Source organism: Astyanax mexicanus, chromosome 2 (assembly GCF_023375975.1).
Source record: "Astyanax mexicanus isolate ESR-SI-001 chromosome 2, AstMex3_surface, whole genome shotgun sequence".
NCBI classification, from domain to species: domain Eukaryota; kingdom Metazoa; phylum Chordata; class Actinopteri; order Characiformes; family Acestrorhamphidae; genus Astyanax; species Astyanax mexicanus.
Window position 1 is genome coordinate 73,330,219 of NC_064409.1, and position 20,984 is coordinate 73,351,202.

A 20,984-nucleotide genomic window follows, 5' to 3' on the forward strand; every position below is an offset into this window, starting at 1 on the left:
TATAATAGAACAGTGTGTTCAGTTCTTTCAGAGTCTCTGACTCTCGTACAGTGATGATGATACTGGTGCTTCTGTTTGGGTCGCTCTGGCTCTTTGCTGAGGGTAATACCAACATTTACAGTTTTTTTAATTTCACCCAGACTGTATTTACTCTGAATTTAATACAATTATAAACAGTTTGATAAGAATTTACTGGAAATCTTAACACACAGATGAAAGGAACAAACTCTTAAAAGTGGGCGTGGCAGAATAAGATGGATAAGTCAATGTTGTGATGGATGATCTGGTCTGAGTTTAGACAAGTCCAGTTATTATAAATTCCCAACATCTATTTTTGATATGATGTTTATTATTTTTACATTAATTTGATGTTATTGATAGAACTATGTGTGTGTGTGTGTGTGTAAAACAGGAATGAGAGCATTGTTTCAGATTGTGAAAGAAAAGCTTTTATTTCAGATAGAAAATTAACATTTTCTCATTAAAACACATTTAAACAAAATGAAGCCAAAAGAAAAATTATCTTGTGATGAAGAGTGTGTGTATCAGTGTGTGAGTGTGTGTATCTGTGTGTGTGTGTTCACAGCAGGTGAGAGCACTGGTCTGCGCTCACTGGTTTACTGGCTACAGACTGGGAGTTCTTGGTGGCCTCACAGGTCACTGTGTTCTTCATCCACTGCTGCTGCTGGAGGGTCAGGGTGCTGCTCCAGCTGTAGAGGCCGTGGTCCTTCTTCAGAAGAGCGGGGCTGTGACGGACCCCCGAGCTCCTGCTGCTGCCGCCCACCTTCCAGCTCAGCTTCCAGTCTGAGGGGAAGCCCCCGCTGCCCACACACAGCAGTGTGACCTCCCCCTGCTCCAGCTCTGCACTGGACGGGGGCAGGACTGTAAGAGTGGGAGGAGTCTCACCTGTAGGAGACACACACACACACACACACACACAGATACACAGTGTTCATAATGATCTGCTAATAAAGGATCTAGAACAGCACTGTAGAGAACCGACACTGTGGTTCTGGTTATCCGGTACTGAATTGGGTTCTGATGGTTCTGGACTCTGTAGAGAAATCAGGAGCACAGTGCATTATGGGTAGTGGTGTGAGCTGGGGTGCAGGGTTTGAACCCGGGCTGTTTGAGTGCGCTGTAAGAGTAGTGGATATGGAGTACTGGAGTGCACTATATAGTGAAGAGTGTACAGAATCAGATACACCCCCACCCTACACACAGCTCCAGCTCTCATTCAGTCAGTACAGAGGAACAGCTGGAGGAGAACACTGAGTGTGTGTGTGTGTGTGTGTGTGTGTGTGTGTGAGTGTGTGTGTGTGTGTGTGTGTGTTTCTATCTGAACTGAAGCTCTACTGGATTTTCTATCAGTTCTATCACTATCTTAGATCTGTATCAAACCACATCCATTTATCCTGGAAATTCTCTGATCTTTAACGTTATTCACGTTTGTGGGCAATTTAATTAAATACATTCAAACAGAAAAATGAGATGTATTCGTTATTAAATCCCTTCCAATAAATATCCATTTATTAACCATTTTCTCTCTTATAGGAGAAATCAGTTATTAGTTTCTTTTATTTTTTTATCTATGTTTAGCTTAATTATTATTTTATTCTTAAATGCACCTTGAAATAAAGCACATTTTAATTTATTATATGCAACAATTTTTCCATATTAGGGTGAAATGACTAAAATATGATTATTCATTGGAAGGGCTCAATTCATTAATATCAAAAGTGAAGCATTATTAAAATTCTAGAATTAAACTTCTTAGAAAGTATCCAGGAAAATCATGAAATAAATTTAATACAATTTAACAAGGCAAAATGCTTTTTAAAGTGTAATTACAACAAATACACTTTTATCTATTTAACAACGACTATTCATTTAATTATCAAAACTAGCTATTAATAAGTTTGTAATGAAAATTGTTTATTTGAATTGTTTCTAACAGGAAATTTATTTTAGAATGAACGGTTTCATTTTTCACTAAAGAATCCAGACCAAATGTTTAATACTCGTAGATTTTAACATGAATGATGTGACAATATGCTTTTATAACTGAGTCTCCAATTACATTACAGCAACATATCATTTAATTTACTGTATTGTGCTTTAAAAATCTTAAATTAAACATAAAACATAAATTTTAAAGACAGATTAAATCTGTAAATCCACTTTGTTTCACATTTAGCTAAACTTGATTAATTATAGTTTACAATATATATTTATTTATTTATTTATTCATTAATAAGCATCCAAGAATATATTAGTTAAAGTTAAATTTTATCATTAGATACTTAAAAATTCAGTTATTTAATGTAAAGGATGACATACTAGAATTCCAATAATGTTACAATATAATTTACTTTCTAGCAAATAAGCATAATTTGTAATAGTAAGAATTTATACTTTTAAAATATATTAATTTTATAATTAAGTACAATGAGAAAAATTAATTAAAATATAAAATATGAATAAAACTGAAAAAACAGGTTTGTATTACTAGAATTTGATGCATGCTTATTAATTCAATATGAATTTTTGAAAGTTTGCATTAAAAACTAAAACAGTTTGCTTAATCTCCACAATGTAGATTAAAAATAATAATCTTTTTTAAAATAAAAAATCAAAAATGATTTGCAGTTTAATGCATATATATTGTTGCTGTTGCTCAAAACTTTACAGAAGAGGAATAAAACCGTCTTAACTTTCAATGTAATCAATGTAATAATAATTAATAAATATTTTTTTATTGGTCTATTGGTCAATTCATCATAACATTCTGACACAATGGAAGAACAACTACCAGATTCACACTGATCAAAAAACTAAACTTCAGTAAAAAAAAACTCAGTGACAGTATATTTACATACATGTTTAATTTATCACTTTCGAAATTAGAAATTTATCATTTCTAATCAAAAATGTATTTTATACTTTTTAATATCATATTTAAATATTACACACATAAAATATCTTTAAAAGAAATCACATTGTAATCAGGCAGCACTAAAACTACTTTTATATAAAATCTGTTTAAATAAATAAATATTTCCACAATTGTATCAAAATTATTTTTCTCTCAATTTAAATAAATCTTAAAATGATTTCTCAGCTTTTAACTGATACAGACCGACACTCAACATCAACATCAAGTGTTTCTGTAAAACAAACTGAACTAAATAAATAAATACAAGTCCTTCAAACACTTCAAATATACTAAAAAAAACTTAATTTCTTATTATAATCATTTAATTGTTGTTTTATTAATAAATAAATGTAGTTACTTACGTCCAACTTCCAGTTTAGTTCCTCCACCGAAAGTCCACCACAGTGATACAAACTCATTCAGTGGCTGTACAAAAACCTCCAGCTCTAAACTCACCACTCTACACACACACACACACACACACACACACTGATCTATACACACACACACACACTGCTCTATACACACACACACACACACACAAAACACACATCTAACTGCCCAACATGAGGAACATTTCTCCACATTTAACACTGGGAGAGCGCCCCCTGTTGGTTCTGGAGAAGAACCTGGTTCTGATTTGGTAAAAGATCAGTTTAAAGATGCTCCACCAGCCTGCACTGTTATAACAAGTCAGATTAAGAGCCTGGATTTAATCTGATTGTGCTGAATTCTGACCCGACCGTCTGTTCCACACACAACTCCATGATTTTAATATTCAGTAAACTATAAAAGATAAACCCCCAGTAGATGATGTAGAGAAGAGCAGGATGTGGTAAAGTTGTGTAGAGAAGATATTTCCATAGACAGAAGACACGCTGCACTGAGCGCTCCATGCTTCAGTGCTCTGGGAGTGTTTATAGTCCTGTGAGTTTAACACTTCATGACTGAGAGCTGCTACAGCAACTTCTTCACCCACAGCAGCCATGACTTTAATCCCCATCTTCATCTGGACCCTGATCTTCTGCTCTCAAGGTCAGACCCTCATTCACCTTCAACTCTCACACCAAACTATCCTACATTAACCCTTTATTAAACACTTTACATCAACTTCAGAAGAGTCTTAAATGTGGAAATACTTCTACTGTATTTCTGTTTCTCCAGAGTCCATAGGTCAGGTGACTGTGACTCAGAGTCCTGCAGTGAAATCTGCTCTTCCAGGAGACTCTGTCACCATCAGCTGCAGGACCAGTCCTCAGGTGTATCAGGGCTGGAGTTTTCAGCCTCTTTATTGGTATCAGCAGAAACCTGGAGAAGCTCCTAAACTTCTGATCATTAAAGCCTCAGAGCTTCAGTCTGGTTTTGCAGCTCGTTTCAGTGGTAGTGGATCTGGATCTGACTTCAGTCTGACCATCAGTGGAGTCCAGTCTGAAGATGCTGCAGATTATTACTGTCTGAGTTATCATTATATCAGCAGCACCTACCTGTTCACACAGTGATATAACACCGTACAAAAACCTCCGTCACTGAGTTGGAGGAAGTGAAACAGCACAATCACACACTCTGTGGACAAAACAAACACCACCCTAACTCACTGCTGATAAAATAAACATATAAAAGGCTGGAAAATGCAAAAAATACATTTATCACTCTGTACATCACATGTGTCAAACACAAGGCCCACGGGCCAAATGTGGCCCGCCACGTCCTTTTATGTGGCCCACGAGAGCTTGCAAAATCTTAGTGTCTATAATAAATAGGTCAGAAGCGTTCTTTGACCAAAAACTACATTTCCCACAATGCTTGTCGATTGTATAATCCGCGATGTTACGGCTTACTGCCACTATACGGCAGTGTAGTCATTGATGTGGAAACCCTGCCGGAGGGAAAGCGCAACTTCGCGGGTGGAACTGAGACATACATATGTTTATCCCATAATGTCCAGAAAAAGAGAAGCTGATGCAGACGGACGGCTGTGCTTCAAGGCGAAAGACCGGTATGCCTTTTGTGTTACGAAGAGTGTTACTGACCAAAATAAACGCTTTTTAGGAGAGATATAAGTTCTGTGTAAATATTTATAAGACAATAGCTGACAAAATCTGTTTTAATGACGTTAATAAACATCACTGTAACAGCGCTAGTCGCAGTTTCACCGCAGCAAAGGACGAGGACGTGAATCACTTATCTAACCAGCCTGTACTGATTTCTGCCCTCAATAACCCTTTCAATAACCTCCAATAGCCTTTAATAGTCTTCAGTTGCCTTCAACAGTCTAACCTTGCAGCCGTGGTGTGTCCACTAAACTCCGTAGTTATAAACATCCTGAGGTTAGCAGCGCGATAACTGACCTGTTTATAATGTAATCCCAGCAGTGACTCCGCGACGCTGCTCTAAACTGCTGCTGTTAGCTGCTTGGGCTGAAAGATGAACTGTAGAGAGCTGTATTATCCGGTTAGTGGGGTTAAAACCTTTATTTCCTACACGGAAGAACTTAAACATTTTAAAAACACTCCAGACTGGCTCAGCTGAGTCCTGTAGCCCGTGGCTGGGCTGTAGCTCTGACTGAGTAAAGACTGCGGGCTTGTGCTGCTGCAGCTCCGACTAGTGGTTGGATGAGGAACTGCTAAAACTGAGGAAATGCTAAATCTGTCACATGTTCTTAACAGCTCACAATTTTTTATTTTATATTTATTAAGCCTCTTTTCAGTATCAAACATTTTGATCAAAGTTAATATAACTTGTATTTGATGTCATTTCTATTCACTTGAATAGTTTGGTTCTTGATTGATGGAGTTTTTGGATTTCATGACATGACAAATTAAAAGGATTTATGTTAATAGAGCAACAAGCAAACATTTTTTCCATGCAACTGTAATATTTGATTGAATAAATAATATATCGAGAGTTATTTAACATTAAGGAGTAATTACATTCATTTTATATTACATTTGGTTACATTTTTTTACATTTATAAGTTACATCTGGCCCTCAGAGGACAGCCAATATGCCAATGTGGCCCTCGGCCAAAATGAGTTTGACACCCCTGCTGTACATGAAGAGATTCTTTGTTGGAATTAAATAAAAGCTATATGTGTGAACTTAAAAAGATTGTATTAGACTGATTAAAATATTAAGAATAGGTCTATGGAGGAAAACATCAGAACTGAAAGGAGGCTCTAGTGTTGGAGCATCTAGTCAGGATATAAGATGAGATACGGTTGGGAATGGAGGTGTACAGGTTCTGTATGGCATCTTGCAGGACATTTACCCAGAGATATTGCTGTAGCTGGGCCTGTAGATCCTGCTCTACACTTGAAGGTAGCAGAAGCTACCCCATAAAGTCCCATAAATGCTCAATAGGTGACAAATCTACCAACCACATCTGGTGGTGACATTCCTGGAAAACGCTTGATCTATGTAGGTGAGAAATATCCTGCTATCCTGCTAAACAATGTCACGAGTAGAGTTGGATCTCTAAACTCCAACTCCCAGAATCCCAGAATAGCGTCAACCAGCTGCACCTGTGCAGCAGTCTATATAAACCCCAGTAAAATCCTCTTCTCTGTCGCACCTTTGTAGAGGAGTGACCAGAAACAACTGGATGAAAGAAAAAAAAAGAGAAAATAATAAAGAAAGTATGATGAAAAAGAAAATGAAAAGAAGATCAAACATCAGATGTGAGAGAAAAGAAATCTTAAAATAAACAAGTAAAAGGAGAGGACTGACTTGTGCTCTGTCCGTATTGAGTTGTGTTTTAGTTTGGTTTAATTTAGTAGTACTTTCCAATTTGTGGCATTTCCTTTTTTCTGTTCCCCACCTTTTGTTTAAACCTCTTCTGAGGTGTTTATTTTTTTATCTCACCCATTCTCCAGTCTTCTTTTTGGAGAATCAGTTACTTAAAGCTCACCTTCCGTCGTTTTTTCTTTCATTTTAAAATGTCTAGTTGTGGTCTCTAGTATGAATGAATGACATGTGAGCCGTTTTTGTAAAAAAAAAAGTGCTCAGGTGTCTCTGTATAGCTCTTTTTTAATGGACTGTTTTAGGGGTGTGTCCAAAATGACCGGATTCCAGCTTTGCTCATGAATATTCATACATGCAAACAGCATGCAAATATCTCTCCTCTGATTGGCTAGGAGCACTGCGACGCCCCTCCACCGCTCTGCCGCTCACTGCCTCCCACCTCCTAACTGATGAGCGGTGATGTTGCGTCGCTTCAACTCCGCCTCTGGGAGTTTCTCGAGCCAAGGTGGGCTGGTCTGTGAGTTTCTGCCTACGTAGGCAGAAAGATAATTCAAAATTCACCCGTTTTTCGGAGGGGGGGAGGGGGGATTTCTTTGCTTAGCTCCTGCAGACAATGGGGGCTGCAAAACAGTTTAATGTGCAGGTGTACACATTCAACTCGGAGAGACCTACTGTATTCCACAAAAAACAAGAAAAATCTGATTTTCGCGGAAGGTGACCTTTAAGCACACTCTATACAACATCACACTATTCAAAACTATTAATAGATATAACAAATAAATAACAGATCATATCCATATAAGTAAATACTTGAATTACTTCATATATACACATAAAAACATTGATTATGAACATATATGATTAAGAAATGTAAGTACAGATTTGTACTTAAAAGGGTTCAAAGCTTGTCTCTGGGGCTGTACCTTATATTGAGGTACAAAAAAGTACCTTTCAGTGAAAGTCCTTTTTTGGACCCATGGTTTTTATGCCAGTAAAGATTATAAAAATTATAAACATTATCATCAACTAAATATGGCTCAAAAACATGATGATAGAAAATTGTCTGGCTTTCAAATAAAAAATGTGCAATTTAAATATATATTGTTTATTAGTACAGTGATACAGAATACTGAATGTACCCTTTGGCTGGTTAAATGGTACAAATCTGTACTTATTGCTGTTAGAAATTACTTTGTACTTCAGAGGGAACAAATCTGACCCTGTAAAGACCAATATTGTACCTTTGAGGGTACAATTATGAAGAGTACAAACAAGTACTCATATCGTACCTCTGTTTTTTAGAGGCCTTATGTCGTATGTACGTTGAATTATTCCTTTAAATTAACTACTGGAGCCTCCAGATACTAAAAGTATCTCTTCACATTTTCTTTGATTATTATTTGTAAAGTTATTTATTTGTAATTTTAATCCAGTTCTAATAAATTTGAAGAGACATTTAGCAAAAGGCTGCAATAAAACAAATTCAGATTCAGTTGCTGCTCCTTATTTAATCAAACCTACTGAGAAGTTCATCAGAAACACTGTTATAATATTGGGTTGTTCCTCTCACTATTCCTAAATCAGCCTAAAGTCTAAATTTTGGAAACATTTTTTCGAGGTTTGGATCAAAGGTGACATGATTAACATGTAATTCCTATATTTTCTATGAGCTCTGTTAATTTTATATTTACTATAAAAGATTTTAAATGTGTTAGAAACCCTGAAGAACGCTGAACTGTTCGTCATACTCATGAAACCGGGTTTAAGAGACTTAATGTAGCTGCTACAAGACTGGTTTACTGTGGGGCTCTGAGTGGTCCAATAGGCTAAGTGCTGACACTGTGATTAGGAGATCTTCGGTTTGAATCCCAGTCATGCAGCTTGCCATCAGCTTCCAGAGCCCTGAGAGAGCACAGTTGACCTTGCTCTCTCTGGGTGGCTAGAAGGCGCTCTTTCCCCTCATCACTCCAAAGGTTGATGATGATCAGCACAAGGTCTCTGTGAGCTGATGTATCAGAACCAAGTTGCTGTGCTTTCCTCTGAACATTACTCGGCAGTTTGATATCAGAGGAGGCATGTGTTAATCTTCACTCTCCTGGTGTTGGGGCATCACTAGTGATAGGGGGAGTCCTAATGAGTGGGCTAGGTAATTGGCTGTGTAAATTGGGGAGAAAATGTGAAAAAAAGATTGGTTTACTGTGGGCATGAAGGGATTAACATGCCTAAAGAGATCATTGATTGCTGATATTTGGTCTAAATGTTGTATAAAAGCATTTCTCACAACATTACAACTCCTCTTCCAGTCTGGACTACAGACACAGGCAGGCTGGGTCCATGGATTCATGCTGATTGGCTCTAAATTTGGCCCCTAACGTCTATAAGTCTCAGCAGAACTGCCCAGTATTGGTGAGCATATGTCTACTTCAGCCTCAACTTTTAGTTCTGGGTTTATAGATTAGAACCTGACATGATCTTCTGCTGTTGTAGATCATACACATCAAGGTTTGATTGGTTGTTCATTCTGAGATGCTTTTCTCATCTCCACTATTGTTCAGAGTGGTTGTTCACTATTGATCTGAGTTACTGTAGTCTTTCTATCAGCTCCAATCAGCCTGATCATTCTCTACTGACCCTTGCTTAACTCACTCCATTCAAATCTGCTAATTTTAATCAGCGTACAGGCAAATAATGTAATTTATTGCTACGTAGCTCCCCTGACAGACTAAAGCTGCATTTTAATATAAAACTCTACATAATGTTACTCGAAACCCAGAGCAGATAAAGTACAGAAGTGAAACTTAACATCTGCAAACGTCTGTTAAGAAGATATTTCCATAGACAGAAGACACGCTGCACTGAGCGCTCCATGCTTCAGTGCTCTGGGAGTGTTTATAGTCCTGTGAGTTTAACACTTCATGACTGAGAGCTGCTACAGCAACTTCTTCACCCACAGCAGCCATGACTTTAATCCCCATCTTCATCTGGACCCTGATCTTCTGCTCTCAAGGCCAGACCCTCATTCACCTTCAACTCTCACACCAAACTATCCTACATTAACCCTTTATTAAACACTTTACATCAACTTCAGAAGAGTCTTAAATGTGGAAATACTTCTACTGTATTTCTGTTTCTCCAGAGTCCATAGGTCAGGTGACTGTGACTCAGAGTCCTGCAGTGAAATCTGCTCTTCCAGGAGACATCGTCACCATCAGCTGCAGGACCAGTCCTGCTGTTTTTAACAACAACTACTTACACTGGTATCAGCAGAAACCTGGAGAAGCTCCTAAACTCCTGATTAAACTTGTGAATCAGCTTCAGTCTGGTTTTGCAGCTCGTTTCAGTGGTAGTGGATCTGGATCTGACTTCACTCTGACCATCAGTGGAGTCCAGCCTGAAGATGCTGCAGATTATTACTGTCAGAGTCGTCATTATATCAGCAGCACCCACCTGTTCACACAGTGATATAACGCCGTACAAAAACCTCCGTCACTCAGTCCGGCTGCACAGAGACTGCACTGCTGCAGTGGGATCTCCTGCAGGTGCTGAGATGGAGGAAGTGAAACAACACAATCACACACACACACACACACACCAACACACACACATACATACACACATACATACACACACACACACACACACGCACACACATACACATACACACACACACACACACACAGTCTTTACTTATAACAGAAACATAAACTTGTGTACAGGAATTATTCACATTGACTAAAACTTGCTAAAAGGTATTTGGAAAAAGGACTAGATGTTTTATTCACTGTTTTTTGCACCATTTGCATCATGGCTACTTGGTTTCCCCACCAGGACACATCATCAGTTATGTATCTCAACATCACAGGATGTTTCAGCCATTTATCATAAGACACACCCACTAAGGCAGGCCCACCACAGGTTGATTAATGCTGGGTTTGTCTCTCGGGGTTTATCTGTTCACCTGAGCAGCTCAGATGCTCCAAACAGAACCTCAGTCTTTTATAGTTGGGTTCATAACTCAGACAGGGGCGTGGTCCAGGTATATAAACTTTTACTCGGAGAAGGCAGAGGTAAGTGGATTATGCTACCACTAGTTAAGACTTTAAGGGGGAAAACCATAACCCAGTCCTTAATAGAGTTCTTAAGCTTTTTAGCTCCGACGAACATGCCTGTCCCAGAGAAATCAATCTACCTCTCCTCCCAATAATGCTCACCCTATACCCCTTAAATACCCCCGGGCTAAACCAAAAGGAGTACATGGGTGAGACAGCTATCAACAATTACACATATAACAAATATACACATAACCGGTTATTTCCATTCATACGACATACTAGGACTAAAAGGACAGGTAAGTATAATACACACACACACACACATATATATATATATATAAATACACATTATATAAACAATTTTTCCCTCCCCATTAAGGGTATAAAAGCTGGGTGACCAGCGCGCTGCCACTCCCTAAGGAAGCCGGTAAGTAGCAGGGGTAACCTGCATAACTGAATATTAAAAATTGTCTTTCAGGATGGTTGGTGATTGGTGTGGGGACCCACCATATCACACACATATATATATATATATATATATATATATATATATATATATATATATATACACAGAGATATACCACACACACACACACACACACACACACACACACACTCACTAACTCTAATTATTCTACTACTAATTATTCACCCTGGATAAAACATGCTAAAATACGTTTTACATGTTAGTTATTAATTATTCTAAAGTTAAAAGTAAACTGAGAACCAGAGGAAATACTGACTATAAAAAATACTCTTTATTTAAACACTTGTTCACATTTATAAAATGTACATCTGAATCTCTAAAACAATTTACTATTAATATAATTAGTCCTAAAAGTTGTCTTTTTCTTAAACATTTGGCATCTGGCTCAAAAGAATCAATGTATCTAATTTATAAAAGGCCTTTTTGTACAATACAATTATATTAATGCACAGATCATTGATTTTTTCTTAGTTATACCAATTTTATTTATGCATGTATTAAACGAACAGTGAAATTTTTCCTCTTCCCTGAAAAAGTCATTGTTCGGGTCAACTTTACAAAACACAGCAAGGTAACTTCTTCTGTAAAGAAATGTTTTAATAAGAAAATAAATATTTGTTTAACATGATTAGAATTATTATGTTTTGCTTGTACAATACTGTCACACCAGATACTGAAGGTGCTTCTATTTCTCCTGTCTACCAGTGATTTCCCACATCCAGACTCCATTTGCACAGAATGCAACACTGACTTTACCCATTCACTTCCTCACATGACACCCCCTAGAACACAATCACCTGAATTTTACACCTGTTTCACTCACTATATACACCTCTTCACTCACTCACTTAGTGCTGAGTATTAGCTCTGGTTCTTTCTACATAAACATTATATAAATCGTTTATCTTGCCTGTGTGATATAAAATAACTGGAAGTCTTAACACAGTAAAAAAGTGGGCGTGGCAGAATAAGATGGATAAGCCGATGTTGTGATGGATGATCTGGTCTGAGTTTAGATGTTTATCAAAAATTCCAAACATCTATTTTTATTGTGATGTTCATTTTTTTACATTAATTTGATTATAATGATGTCCAGTTAGTGTGTGTGTGTGTGTGTGTGTGTGTGTGTGTGTGTGTGTAAAACAGGAATGAGAGCATTGTTTCAGATTGTGAAAAAAAAGCTTTTATTTCAGACGGAAAATGAACATTTCCTCATTAAAACACATTTAAACAAACTAAAGCCAAAAGAAGAATTATCTTGTGATGAAGTAGAGGGATGTGTGTGTTTATGTGTGTGTGTGTGTGTGTGTGTTCACAGCAGGTGAGAGCACTGGTCTGCGCTCACTGGTTTACTGACTACAGACTGGGAGTTCTTGGTGGCCTCACAGGTCACTGTGTTCTTCATCCACTGCTGCTGCTGGAGGGTCAGGGTGCTGCTCCAGCTGTAGAGGCCGTGGTCCTTCTTCAGAAGAGCGGGGCTGTGACGGACCCCCGAGCTCCTGCTGCTGCCGCCCACCTTCCAGCTCAGCTTCCAGTCTGAGGGGAAGCCCCCGCTGCCCACACACAGCAGTGTGACCTCCCCCTGCTCCAGCTCTGCACTGGACGGGGGCAGGACTGTAAGAGTGGGAGGAGTCTCACCTGTAGGAGACACACACACACACACACACACACAGATACACAGTGTTCATAATGATCTGCTAATAAAGGATCTAGAACAGCACTGTAGAGAACCGACACTGTGGTTCTGGTTATCCGGTACTGAATTGGGTTCTGATGGTTCTGGACTCTGTAGAGAAATCAGGAGCACAGTGCATTATGGGTAGTGGTGTGAGCTGGGGTGCAGGGTTTGAACCCGGGCTGTTTGAGTGTGCTGTAAGAGTAGTGGATATGGAGTACTGGAGTGCACTATATAGTGAAGAGTGTACAGAATCAGATACACCCCCACCCTACACACAGCTCCAGCTCTCATTCAGTCAGTACAGAGGAACAGCTGGAGGAGAACACTGAGTGTGTGTGTGTGTGTTTGTGAGTGTGTGTGTGTGTGTGTGTGTGTGTGTGTGTGTGTGTGTGTGTGTGTGTGTGTGTGTGTGTGTGTGTGTGTGTGTGTGTGTGTGTGTGTTTGTGTGTGTGTGTGTGTGTGTGTGTGTGTACAGAGCAGATCTGGGTTCAGTGGAGCATCACTAACGTTTTTATCTGAACTGAAGATCAGTTTAATTAAATACATTTAAACAGAAAATTGGGACGTATTCATTATTAAATCTCTTCCAATAAATAACCATTTATCAACCATATTCTCTCTTATAGGAGAAATCAGTTATTAGTTTATTCTTTTATTTTATAATATATTTAACTTAATTTAACTTTTTATTTTGTTCTTCAATGCACCTTGAAATAAATCACATTTTAATTCATTATATGTAACAGTTTACCCATAGAGGGAAATGGTTGATATATGATTATTCACTGGAAATAATCCTTTTTTTATTTAATGAAGAATGAAATTAGAAGTAAACTTCCTAGAAAGTTTCTGCAAACTTATCGAATGAAGTGAATACAATTAAACAATGTGAAATGCATTAAATCAATTAAATACATTAAATAACTTTTATCTATTTAACACTGACAATTTATTTCATGATCAAAACCAGCTATTAAGAATTTTGTAATGAATTTTTTATTTTAGAATGAACGGTTTAATTTTTCACTGAAAGAATCCAAAGCAAATGTTTAATACTAGTAGATTTTAATATGAATAAAGTGAGAATATGCTTTCAGAACTGTGTCTTCAGATACATTACAGCAACACATCATTTAATTTACTGTAATGTGCTTTAAAAAAATTTAATTAAACAAGAAACATGAATTTTAAATACAGATTAAATCCGTAAATCCACTTTGTTTTACATTTAGCTAAACTTGACTAATAATATATTTAATAATATAGCAAAAATAAATATTTATTTTATTATTTTATTCACTTACAAGCATCCAAAATATATATATTTTACTAGTATTAGTTAAGTTAAATTTTATCAGTTAATACCTAAATAATTATCAATGAAATGTAGAGGTTAACATCCTGGAATTCCAATAATATTATAAAATAATATTTTTACTAGCAAATAAACATAATTTGTAATAGTAACAACATTTGTTAATAAATGATAATTATATAATGACATACATTAAAACAAATAGAAATTAAATATTAAATATAAATAAAGCTGAAAATCACTAGAATTTGATACATGCTTATTAATTCAATATGATTTTCTGAAAGTTTGAATTAAAAACTAAAACAATTTGCTCAAACTCCACAATGTAGATATATATTTAAAAAATATAAAGTATTTTTAAAAATAAAAAACTCAAAATCGATTTGCAGATTAATGCGCATGTATTGTTGCTGTTGCTCAAAACTTTACAAAAGAGGAATAAATCTTTCAATGTGATCAATGTAAAAATATTTAATAATTAATTTTGGATCATTTCTATTGGTCAATTGATCATAACATTCTGACACAATGTAAAGAACAACTACCAGATTCACACTGAGCAAAAAACTGAAATACAGTAAAAAAAGGCAATGATGATATATTTACATACATATTTAATTTATCACTTAATTTCTATCATATATCATATTTAAATATTACACATAAAATAAACATAAAAGAAATCACACTGCAGTCAAGCAGCACTAAAACTATTTTCATATTAAATCTTAATAAATAAATATTTCCACAGTTGTATCAAATATTATTTTTCTCTCTATTTGAACAAATCTAAAAATTATTTCTCAGCTTTTAACTGATACAGACCGACACTCAACATCAACATCAAGTGTTTCTGTAAAACAAACTGAACTAAAATAAATAAATAAAAGTCCTTCAAACACTTTAAATATACTGAAAAATACTTAATTTCTCATTATAATAATTTAATTGTTGTTTTATTAATAAATAAATGTAGTTACTTACGTCCAACTTCCAGTTTAGTTCCTCCACCGAAAGTCCACCACAGTGATACAAACTCATTCAGTGGCTGTACAAAAACCTCCAGCTCTAAACTCACCACTCTACACACACACACACACACACACACACAAAAGACACATCTAACTGCCCAACATGAGGAACATTTCCCCACATTTAACACTGGGAGAGCGCCCCCTGTTGGTTCTGGAGAAGAACCTGGTTCTGATTTGGTAAAAGATCAGTTTAAAGATGCTCCACCAGCCTGCACTGTTATAACAAGTCAGATTAAGAGCCTGGATTTAATCTGATTGTGCTGAATTCTGACCCGACCGTCTGTTCCACACACGACTCCATGATTTTAATATTCAGTAAACTATAAAAGATAAACCCCCAGTAGATGATGTAGAGAAGAGCAGGATGTGGTAAAGTTGTGTAGAGAAGATATTTCCATAGACAGAAGACACGCTGCACTGAGCGCTCCATGCTTCAGTGCTCTGGGAGTGTTTATAGTCCTGTGAGTTTAACACTTCATGACTGAGAGCTGCTACAGCAACTTCTTCACCCACAGCAGCCATGACTTTAATCCCCATCTTCATCTGGACCCTGATCTTCTGCTCTCAAGGTCAGACCCTCATTCACCTTCAACTCTCACACCAAACTATCCTACATTAACCCTTTATTAAACACTTTACATCAACTTCAGAAGAGTCTTAAATGTGGAGATACTTCTACTGTATTTCTGTTTCTCCAGAGTCCATAGGTCAGGTGACTGTGACTCAGAGTCCTGCAGTGAAATCTGCTCTTCCAGGAGACTCCGTCACCATCAGCTGCAGGACCAGTCCTGCTGTTTACGGCAACAATCGCTTATTCTGGTATCAGCAGAAACCTGGAGAAGCTCCTAAACTCCTGATTATTTATGTGAATCAGCTTCAGTCTGGTTTTGCAGCTCGTTTCAGTGGTAGTGGATCTGGATCTGACTTCACTCTGACCATCAGTGGAGTCCAGCCTGAAGATGCTGCTGATTATTACTGTCAGAGTTTTCATGTTATCAGCAGCACCTATCTGTTCACACAGTGATATAACGCCGTACAAAAACCTCCGTCACTCAGTCCGGCTGCACAGAGACTGCACTGCTGCAGTGGGATCTCCTGCAGGTGCTGAGATGGAGGAAGTGAAACAGGGCTGTTGAGCAGAAAAACTGCTTTTAGATGAATGTAGGTGCAGAAATTGTTCAGGCCCGTTCACTTTTACAAATTCAACCCTGCCATCCTCACTATTAATGTTTTATTATTTTGTTTTATTTTATTGTTTTTTATTGTTTTATTTGGATCCTCATTAGCTGCTATTGTAATATCAGCTTTTCTTCCTGAGGTCCAACCGACATAACATACATAACAAATATAAAATAGAATAAATGAATAAATGTTACAATTATATAGCACTTTTCAAGACACTCAAGGTCACATTACAATAAACACTACATCCAATCAATCACACTCAGCCAACACACACACAGTTTAGAGTATCCAGTTAACTTGACTTGGAAAATCAAAGTCCCTGAAAGAAACCCTTCAGACAGAGGAAGAACATGGAAGCTCCACCCAGACAGGGACTTGAACCCAAGACCTACTGATTACTGAGAGGAGAAAGTGCTGACCACCAAAATCATTCATAGTGATTAATCTTCATCATCTCCATTACAGATTCAATTCAAAGCTATTCAAACAGATCTACATTTAAATGACCCGAGATTAAGTTTCAAAATGATCATATTTGTGTTTTTGCAGCTGTTTTGAATAATTTGTTCATGTGTCAGGCCCGTAGCCAGCATTGTGATGGGGGGGGATCTTTTTCCCCCAAAAGTGGACTTCATTTGGCTCTCTACACCAATGCCCCCTAAATACACGAGCACACTTCAAACCTTTTAATTTAGACATATTTTATTTATTATAAGTTTGTTGTGAATCTGTTGTTGCTATCCTTATTTCTTCGTCTGTTACTCCCCACTGTTAACATAAATTTGATATAAATGTAAGTGTTACTCAAACTTCCTACATCTGTGATGTGACTTCATTGTCTGTCTCTGTTGCTCACCTCAGTTGTCTGTTGCTTTGTTCCATTGTCTCTGTTGCTGCCCTCCATTGTCTGTCTCTGATGTTGCTGTCCTTTATTGTCTATCTCTCTACTCTCTAAATTGAAGTGTTCTGTCTTATTAAAATTTTCCTATAACTGTGCTGGGACTTCGTTGCAACGAAGGGGAGTTGTAAAGAAATAGAAGCCCTGCACTCCGATTTTGGGTCTTTTTTTGAACAAGTCACCAATATTTTGGGACAATGTTACCGCCGTTTTCTTCCGTTTTCGCTCCTTGTCTTCTTTTTTACCCATTTTCTCAAGTAACTTTCCCCTGATTCTTATTCTTTCCACAAGCTAAGAACAGAAATGGAGGAATTACCGCCACCTACTGGATTGGTGTAAAACAGTCTGAACAAAATGTGTAAAGAGAAACATTAACAATTTTTCTTACTCACTTCTCTGGGGGCAGGCGGGGGGGGGGGGGGGCGGGGGGATTGGGGTGGCTGAGGGGGGGTTGTGGGGGATGGGGGGGGATCGAATGAACCCTTCGATCCCCCCTGGCTACGGGCCTGTGTGTAAACACAGATGTTTTATTAATGGTAGAATGAGTTTTCTTTATAAAATTACAATATAAGTTCTCTGAAAATCTGGAACTGTGTTCCCTGGAATGATGGAGCTTCATCTTATACGTATTGGGATGAGTTGGGAGTAGAACCTGATCAATTAAAATAAGAAATCTGTAGTTTATCATTTACCCCATTTTTAAAAACAACTACAAAAATGTTAAATATCACGTGACAGTATCTAATATTGTGTCACATGACTTTTATCGTGTCCCTCAGAAGCTGTACTGATCATTCTAGCCAGATGCTGCCGGTCACCATCATAACCACCCGCTGCACTGCACTGTCCACTGTGGATGGTAATATTAGTCTTCTATGATGTATTTCTGGTAAACACATAACACTGTGAATGGAGGAATATTAAATACCCACACAACTTCAGAAACTGAATAATGTCCCATCAATCTGCTCCACTATCAGACCTCACTCCAACTCCCATAATTCATGTGAACAGACTTCAGACTCACAAGATAACACCTCACAAGTTATACAGATGTGGCTATTACCAAGCCATCTCTTGAGATAATAAATTAACATATAAGTATCCTATGATTTTTGGCATGTCAGTGTAGAAATTATCAGAAAGCTTGTATCTGATTTGTATTATTATTAATTATGTAATTATATAATTATCACACAGATGTTACAGAGGTCTCAACAATTTTCATTAATAAAAATATATATACTATTATTTAGCTCTCACTAAAACATTTCTAAAATTTACTGATGAAAAGAAGATGCAAAGTCTGATATAGGAGCTCAAAAAAGACTTTTATTATGTATTTAAACAGAAAATGAAGCAAAAGACAAAAGTAATACAAAGTAAACCAGGTTCAAACACATCTAACACACAGTTCAGCTACAGACAGTGACTTTAATGAAGCAGAGGAGTGTGTGTGTGTCTATATCAGTATGTGTGTGTGTATCTGTGTTTAGCTGTATGTGTGTGTGTGTGTGTGTGTGTGTGTTTAGAGGTGAGAGCACTGGTCTGCGCTCACTGGTTTACTGGCTACAGACTGGGAGTTCTTGGTGGCCTCACAGGTCACTGTGTTCTTCATCCACTGCTGCTGCTGGAGGGTCAGGGTGCTGCTCCAGCTGTAGAGGCCGTGGTCCTTCTTCAGAAGAGCGGGGCTGTGACGGACCCCCGAGCTCCTGCTGCTGCCGCCCACCTTCCAGCTCAGCTTCCAGTCTGAGGGGAAGCCCCCGCTGCCCACACACAGCAGTGTGACCTCCCCCTGCTCCAGCTCTGCACTGGACGGGGGCAGGACTGTAAGAGTGGGAGGAGTCTCACCTGTAGGAGACACACACACACACACACACACACAGATACACAGTGTTCATAATGATCTGCTAATAAAGGATCTAGAACAGCACTGTAGAGAACCGACACTGTGGTTCTGGTTATCCGGTACTGAATTGGGTTCTGATGGTTCTGGACTCTGTAGAGAAATCAGGAGCACAGTGCATTATGGGTAGTGGTGTGAGCTGGGGTGCAGGGTTTGAACCCGGGCTGTTTGAGTGTGCTGTAAGAGTAGTGGATATGGAGTACTGGAGTGCACTATATAGTGAAGAGTGTACAGAATCAGATACACCCCCACCCTACACACAGCTCCAGCTCTCATTCAGCCAGTACAGAGGAACAGCTGGAGGAGAACACTGAGTGTGTGTGTGTGTGTTTGTGAGTGTGTGTGTGTGTGTGTGTGTGTGTGTGTGTGTGTGTGTTTCACTTCTCTTATCTTACAGAGCAGATCTGGGTTCAGTGGAGCATCACTAACGTTTCTATCTGAACTGAAATTTTAATGGAAATGTTTAAAACTAATATCCCTCTATATCTTATATCTGTGTAAATAAGATCAATTTATCCTGTAAATTATTTAATATAAATATTTAAAATATATCAAATTAAAAAGTGTTAATTCTTTTTTGCATTATATTAATAGATCATATTTTTATTCTAGTATACTTTCATTTTTATTAACAGAGCATCACAATTACACAGCTTTTCACTCAAATAAATTACATTTAATTTAATTTAAATTACCGTCAGCTATTTTTCCACTTATATAAAAACAAGATACTGGAGGCAATTCATTCACTGCACAGTTACATTCAAATACTAATACATTAATTATATATTTTCTCTAATAATTCAATAAAACTGTATGTGGCACTTTAATTCTAGTTTGTCTAAGAACCTAAAGAAAAACTTTATTACTAGTATAAATTTTGCTAATTAAAATTTGGATAAAAAAAATACCATTATTTACATGCTGTAATTCTAACTTCATATTTAAATGTTTTTTTTTTTTGTTACACTAATAAAGAATTTATGTGCAAAAGTACAATATTTAAGAATTTATTTAGATGTAAAAATTACATTTTCCTTATTAATCTAAATTAGCACTGATAAAAACTCTTCCTCACATTAATATAAACCAATTATCCAGTTATATAAAAATAAGATACTGGAGGCAATTCATTCACTGCACAGTTACATTTAAATACTAATAAATGAATAATTATTTTCACTAAATCAATAAAAAATGTCACTTAAATTCTAGTCTGTCTAAGAACATAAATAAATCCTTTATTACTAGTATAAATTGTGCTAATTAAATTGTCAGAATAAAGTACCAATATTTACATACTGAAATTTTAACTTTATATTTAAATATATTTCTTATTTTTGTTACTCTAATAAATTATTTATGTGCAAAAAATACAATATTTGACATTTTATTTAAATGTAAAAATTACACTTTCATTATAATTTTAAATCAGCATTGATAAAAACTCTTCCTCACATGAATATAAATTAATCAAAATTCATGAATTATTTCTAGTCATAAATGAATATTAAGTTTACAGTGTAAAATATACAGTAATTCTCACTGGTAAATGTTTCAGAGTTTCATTACTAGAACCAGCAGCATGTTCATTGGTTTAATATGAATTTCTGATTTTCTGAATGTTTAGATAAAAAAATTACAATAATTAATTAAGAAATATTAAATTTAAATCTCCACAGAGCTGAAAGAATCTCTACTGAGTAAAACTCTTCATATTAACATTTAGACCCAGTGATTCAAGAAGATC

The 20,984-nt window shown here is 36.8% G+C and overlaps 4 gene segments (V, D, J or C); 2 read left to right on the forward strand and 2 right to left on the reverse strand.

Moving 5' to 3' along the window:
• Positions 1-518: 518 nt before the first annotated feature.
• Positions 519-15,546, reverse strand: LOC125799110 (Ig kappa-b4 chain C region-like). The segment is given in 3 exon segments: positions 519-906; positions 15,196-15,293; positions 15,518-15,546. Coding segments are annotated over 3 exon segments (453 nt in total).
• LOC111196204 (probable non-functional immunoglobulin kappa variable 6D-41) lies at positions 3,882-10,255 on the forward strand. The segment is given in 2 exon segments: positions 3,882-3,970; positions 9,813-10,255. Coding segments are annotated over 2 exon segments (375 nt in total).
• A 164-nt stretch (positions 15,547-15,710) lies between the features above and the next one.
• LOC111190734 (Ig kappa chain V region K29-213-like) lies at positions 15,711-16,874 on the forward strand. The segment is given in 2 exon segments: positions 15,711-15,814; positions 15,944-16,874. Coding segments are annotated over 2 exon segments (375 nt in total).
• A 1,766-nt stretch (positions 16,875-18,640) lies between these two features.
• Positions 18,641-19,225, reverse strand: LOC103035826 (Ig kappa-b4 chain C region-like; the record flags this gene model as incomplete). The annotated part of the segment is given in 1 exon segment: positions 18,641-19,225. A coding segment is annotated over 1 exon segment (369 nt), but the record flags the coding sequence as incomplete, so codon positions are not given.
• Between the last annotated feature and the right edge of the window lie 1,759 nt (positions 19,226-20,984).